This window comes from Primulina tabacum, chromosome 11, assembly GCF_025594145.1.
Source record: "Primulina tabacum isolate GXHZ01 chromosome 11, ASM2559414v2, whole genome shotgun sequence".
Lineage (NCBI taxonomy): Eukaryota > Viridiplantae > Streptophyta > Magnoliopsida > Lamiales > Gesneriaceae > Primulina > Primulina tabacum.
Genome location: NC_134560.1, coordinates 34,081,489 through 34,087,924, shown reverse-complemented (window position 1 = coordinate 34,087,924; position 6,436 = coordinate 34,081,489). Strand labels below are relative to the sequence as shown.

At 40.5% G+C, this 6,436-nt stretch overlaps 1 protein-coding gene across 1 annotated transcript; it reads left to right on the top strand.

Moving 5' to 3' along the window:
- The first annotated feature begins 2,153 nt into the window (after positions 1-2,153).
- Positions 2,154-5,642, top strand: LOC142519778 (uncharacterized). Its single transcript, XM_075622807.1, has 3 exons — positions 2,154-4,385; positions 4,499-5,040; positions 5,112-5,642. Exons 1-3 carry the CDS (start codon positions 3,815-3,817, stop codon positions 5,640-5,642), a joined length of 1,644 nt encoding a protein of 547 aa, XP_075478922.1. The 5' UTR covers positions 2,154-3,814.
- The last annotated feature ends 794 nt before the right edge of the window (positions 5,643-6,436 follow it).

Genomic DNA, 6,436 nt, shown 5'->3' with positions numbered 1-6,436 from the left:
GTGCACAAACTGTCTTTACATACAAAATGCGGAAGCGAATTTCAAGTGAAACCTAAAACTAGAGGACTTAATCTTCACCTTCTGGATTTCTTCACCACCCCAAAAATGATTTTATTCCTCCTCTTCCACTTGTTCTTTGTTTTTATATTGGGAGAAAAGTAAGAGGGTGGGTGTTTTGAGAAACAATTAGAAAGTGAGAGGTCGATCTAATACCAGAACAACATATTATCCATATACATAACTTTAAAAGGGTTATATTGCAAAACAGAAGTCGACACAGAGTAGACATAATTCAAAGCTTAACTACTATCGTATTAGAAATTCAGATCAAAACAGAAGACAATCTTATCAGAATGGAATCTTATAAGAACATAACCACATATAACACTGAAGGCGAATCTTATCATAATGACCATGAGCTATCCTAGCCTTGGACTCCCTCTGGGGACTTTTCATGTAAACGGACTTCATCTGGGCCTTTTCCAGCATACAGACTTCCTCTGGAGCTTTCCCTCATGGCAAAAAATGTATCACACTCAGATGAAAAGAAGGTATCAAACTGGAAAAAAACAGACATATCAAATCAGAACGGAACTTAGAAAAATGTGCATAAGAAAACATGCAGTAATACAAAATGAGGTAAAACATATAGTAATCAATCAAATTTTAACACATACATATTATTTAATTTCACTTACAGTTTCTTGAGTCAAAGCATGAGAAGAGAGTTGGTTGCAAATGACCCTACACGGGGGGCTTCTAGTGGCTCGAACATGGTTCAATCGTGGCTCGAATTCCTCGGACCGAACTTGGAGGACAATACTTTGCTCTATTTTGATACACCACAAATTAGCAAAAGAATACTCAAAAGGATGAGGGTGAAAGGAATTTTTGGATTTCCATATGTCTGTAAATCAGTCAATTTTCAGAAATATTTGCGACATATCTAGCCGTCGATCATGACAAATGGGTGTATCACATTGGAACGAAATTTTTTTATCAAATTGGAACAAAATGGACGGATCAAATCAGAATGAAACTTAGCAAAATTTGCATAACAAAAAATGCAGTAATACAAACTGAGAAAAAAAATACGATAGTCGATCAAAGTTTAATATATAAATATTATTTTAAAACATATATAAGCCTACTTACCCTTGGTTCAAACATGCAGTTTGCAACTTGATCGAAACTTGGACGAAACCTTGGTAGAACTTGGACAAAACTCGGATGAGATTCTGACAGAACCTCGAATTGGTATTTGTACGTGATCTTCGGTAGAATAACGCCTTAAAATATTGGCTAGTTGCTGCACGAACATGGCTGCTCGAGGTAGGCTCGATCATAACTCTAATGTGACCCAATTTGCTTGGATACTTCTTGGCTCGAACAGGATTACACAACTGGGAATGATGCAGCTAAAATAAATGAGTCGCGTAGACTGCACACGCAAGATCTGACTGATTAGTAACTGGTCCACTCGGTCCGTAAACGAGCTCACTTGGCTGGTAAACGGATCCACGTAGACGATGTACAGTTAATTTGCAGGGCGTCACCTGCGTCACAAACACTCGTTAAGTGGGCGTCGGGAGGGTTTCCGACGTAGACACTCTGACGCTCAAGTCAGTAAGCAGTTCAAAGAAAACTCAGAGAACCAAAAAACTTTTATAAAAATGAGAGCATACCTTGAATTGTGTGGGAGTTCCTCTATTTATAGATTCTCAAGAGTGCTTGATGGGCTTAGGCTTTCGCAAACACAATCCAAATTCTGGGCCTCAATAATGTTAAAACTAAATAATAGGCTTATTAAATTGGGCTTATTCTTATTAATCCAACAAATAATTAATTGAGTTGATATTAGGCTTTTACCTATCATAGGCCCCCACTCTCGAGCAGTTTCAGTTAAATGGAGGTGATCGAGAGTATAAATTATTTATGTAAAGCAATCAATCAAAGATCAAAAAAATATTGTGCAGGTTTTGGGAATTGATTTTATTTCCCTTTTCGTAGCAAAAATGATTATTATTTATGAAATATATATATTTATATATTTTTGGAATGATTTTATTTCCTTGATTTGTAATGAAAAAAAAAAACCTTCGAATACTGTAAGTATGAATAGACGTGAATAAACCAAAACAAGAAAAAATAAGTGCAAGAAGAATTGTGAGTGGACCGTGACTGCAGATATGAGTACGCATTATCTTCTCTATCTCTTTATTACTTTTGTATTGCTTTTGACTTTTCATGCTTGCATTGTCCTTTTCATCTCTCTGAATTTGTGTCTTGGATTAATACTTTTTAAAACGTGACCCACTACACTTTGATAATCATCTTTCCATTCTTTCATATTTGAACGACATGAGAGGGCTTTCTCCTCTGTGCCTTTTTTTTTTATTTCTTTGTTTGGGTTTTGAATTGGTGTCTGGTGGAATGAGCGAGATGGCAGAATTGCTTAATTTTATCTGCTGATTTGGGGAATTTCTGGCGGCTTGGTGGATCTGGACATGAGTCGATCACTGCTGGAAAGAGGGATGATTGTTTGCGTTCAGTCGAAAGGGCGGTGGATCATCGACGCTTACTGTGGTTGAGGACGGAGGCACCACTATGAAAATCTTATTGTTCATAGCAGCGAAGATGGTGGTGGTGGTCATTCTGCATTCTTCAGTGACCTGGCTGTGGTTGTGGAGTCGAGTGCTTTGACATGGATTTCATCGGCAATGTTGGTGGCATTAAGTGGTGGTAGCACTGGTGACCGTATGGCTGCTACTTGAGTTGGGAGCATACCATATGAAGATGGCCTTGCTCGTAAGCGGTGGTGGCATTGACGATCGTATGACTGCTACTTGAGGTGGGGAACGTAGCGTATGAAGATGGCTGTGCCCGTAGTGAGTTTTTTCTCCAAGCACAGGTTCTCGGGCGGTGACGGCAGCAGCGGGACCTCTAATCAAAGGCGGTGTTGCTTTTTAACTGTTCGTAGAGAAGGACAACTTGGTGTGCAAACCAGGAGGCAGAGATGGTCTTGCTACAACGGTCGTAGATCGGAGCCATGGTGGACGAATTGCTTGTTGGGGGAGACCAGTGGCTTGTTGGTGATGAGATGCAGCAACGACAAGGATTGGTGGTGACAGGAGGCTAGAGTTGTGGAGTGTCATGTTGCTTGGGGCCCATCATCATCATCATCATCATCATTATTATTATTATATGTTAAAAAACGTGTGAGCTACATATATATATATATTTATTTATATAAAATATAATATGTATATATTTTGATTATGCTAAATATTCCAACCCTTTGGTCTGAGGTGTTGATTGATATATTTTAAGGTCCGGGAAAATTTCAAGTTTTTAAGCTTTTGAGAGGTCTGTTGATTTTATATCTATTCCCCCATTGTTTGAGAAATGACCCCGCAAATAAATGGTGTTGAGTTGAAATTTTTTTTTATGTAATTTTTTATTTGCATGACATGTATTGTTTGTATGCTTTTTGATAAATAAGAAAGAAATAAAAAAAATTGAAAAATATGTGCAGGTTGCGTTCCTCGGGGGAAGGAGTATTCCTTGTTAATGGCCAACCTGCCGGAATAGCCAAACTTTAATAAGTAGCTCTAGCGAATGTGATGATTCTGATAGTGACTCTTCAAAATCTGTTGCCCCCGACTTCTTGGGTGGTTCGGGTTTTTTTAGTGACTCCAAGACTCGATCTGTAGCTTCTCGTGAATTCCCTAGGGGATCTACGCCATTAGAGAATCCCTTGCTGGGTGATGATCCTGAATGGAGCGAACCTTTAGGCGTTGACGATAAGGATGCTATGTCTGACCAAGATGTCGGGAGTTTGCGCGAAGTGCTTGGAATACCACCCGAGTGTGACATTAAGGTTCCGAGACCTCAAGATGATTGTCATAACCCGCCGCCGGATTACATCACCCTTTTCCTCGAATACTTTACTGGTGGACTTATGTTTCCTCCGCAACCTCTATTAGTGGAGTTGGTTAAAAGCCTCGGTATGAGCTTTAGTCAATTGACTCCAAATGCCGTTATAGTTTATTCGGCCTTTTGTCATAAGATGAAGGAAATTCACATGCCTTTGTCTGTAGAATTGTTCCACTCACTTTTCTCGACGCGTACAAGCAAACCGGATTCGCACGTTTACTTCCAACCTCGGGCCAAATGTAAATTTTTGTCCCGAATTCCGTCTCCTAGAAGTTCTTGGAAATCTCACTTTTTCTATGTTAAGGAATGCGGGTGGGGCATACCCGTGGTCTGGAGCTCGGGACTTCGAGTGATTGTGATGAGAGGGACTCACCATGCACTCCAACTTCAATGTCGTGATTTAGGTCTTTTTGAAGAACTTTGTAATCCTAGGAATTTAATAACTGCTGGTATTTTTTGTACTCTGTGTTTGTAATTTGTTTTTACACTATTTTAATTTTGCATTATAATTTGTTGTTTATCTCTTATTTATATGACTTTTTCGGCAACTCTTCATTTGCAGGTGATAGATTTGACTTGGCCATGATCCGGGCTCGCAAGAACACTTTGGGGAGGCAATCCCCGTTTGCTGGGAATAGTAGAGCGCCTGCGGATCGTGTTGCTCGTGATTCTCGTGACACTATGCGTAGGGGACTCCCACCGGCACGCTCTGAGCATGTCCGTGGGTCGGGCTCTAACTCGCTAAATAAAAGTAACTCTTTGCCATCAAACAAATATTTGGAGATTAGGCCCCTGAGTGGGGGGGAGAGGCGAAAAAACGAGGATATGAAGGGGTGGAAAAGAAAATGGACGAGGAAGAACAAAAAAAATCCTAAAAGGACCCGTGCGGATGACCAAGGAACAGCTTTCAAGACTTCGCGTGTTAAGCATATATATGTTGACGGGGTGAACCATAACGAGAAGACTGACTCTTTCTGGGATTTGGATGATCTGGAGATAGGATGGAAGAAAGGACGGAGCATTGTGGGAGACTATGACATGGTCCGTCTAGTGTCGCTGTCTACGGATTCATTTGCTCATTCCCTTGCCTGGAATTCGTGTCAGGTATTGTGCTTATTATGTTAGCATCTTATGGGTTTTGTCTGCTTTTTGATCGTTTGGCCTTATCTTTGCAGAGTTTGTCGTTAGCTAGTGCTCTGCGAGTTCGGGAGGAAAAATTGTGCAGTTGTCAAGATAAGCTGCGAGAAGAGGTTGTTCGGCTGAAAGAAGAGAAGATTCGTCTTACTCAGGAGAAAGAAAAGGCCAACTTGGAGCTGATGCAAGTGCAGGAAAAGTTTGCGGACAAGATAAAAGAATTTACGATCCTTGAAGAGAAGTATTCTACTGAGGTGAAGACTGGTGGTCAATTTCTTGGCTCCGAGGCGGGCAATAGTATTTTGAAAAGTACTGAGGAGAAAGGCGCTCAGAATTTCAAAGCATCCTCTGCATTTCGAGAGAAGGTACTTGATCGTGCCATGATCATACATGATGAGGTAGTGCTAGACTGTCGAAACCAACTGAGGAAGAAACTTGTGCCTGAAGAGATAGTGATGATGATCGAGCCTAGCGTCTTGGAGGTGGGCAGAGGCTCCGCATTTGATGTCCCTTTGGACAATGCTGAGATGATTAAAGCCTTGGAGCTCCACCCTGCTGAGGAGGAAACATAGCTTTAAGTTTCAGTTTTTAGTACTCCTTAGAGTTGTTTATTTTCATTTGTTATTTATCGCAATATCTTTTATTGTGCTTTCGCATGGATTAGATTATCATTTCATTTGAGCCCGAGGCCACGGTACTTTCATATTTGCTGACTCCATATATGATTTCTCTCATATTGTGCGACATTTGGTAGCTTTGTTTGTGGTTACGTAATGCTTGCTTTTATGTGTATCTGGGATGTGATCAATCTCCCAAGATTTTGTCTCAAGGGGAAGTCCTAAACCCCCATTAAGGGTGGTGAGGTATCCTGGGACTTGTTTTATCGCTGACCTTCTCCGGAGCCGTCGAATTGGCAATCCCACGGGGTTGGCCAAACCTCTTTTTTTTTAGAGCCTTCGACGACTACATGGGTAGGAGATGATATAAGCATACGTATTCAGAGTATTTCTCATGAAAAAAGTCCTTGCTAACACTTGAGAATAACTGATAATTTTATTGAATATTGTAATGATGGAGATACATGGGCAAAATGATGACACAGGAAACAACCAAATATAAACTATTATTTTCTTTTTCAACTACATCCCTCTATGCATGCATAAAACTTCTTCAGATTTGCGACATTCCACGGTCGAGGTAGTACTTTCCCATTTTGGTGTTGGAGGCGATAAGTTCCCATCTTGATTATCTCTACCACTTTATAGGGGCCTTCCCACTTTGGGTCAAGTTTTTCGACTGGGCGCAAGACATCAGCTTTTCTCATCACAAGGTCTCCTACTTGGAATGATCTTGGATTTACTCGGTC

Excerpts from the sequence above, each read along its gene's own strand:
- LOC142519778 (XM_075622807.1), top strand. The coding sequence starts at position 3,815 with ATGTCTGACCAAGATGTCGGGAGTTTGCGCGAAGTGCTTGGAATACCA. Across the intron at positions 4,386-4,498 it reads TAGGAATTTAATAACTGCTG|GTGATAGATTTGACTTGGCC; the intron begins GTATTTTTTGTA and ends CTTCATTTGCAG. Across the intron at positions 5,041-5,111 it reads TTGCCTGGAATTCGTGTCAG|AGTTTGTCGTTAGCTAGTGC; the intron begins GTATTGTGCTTA and ends TTATCTTTGCAG.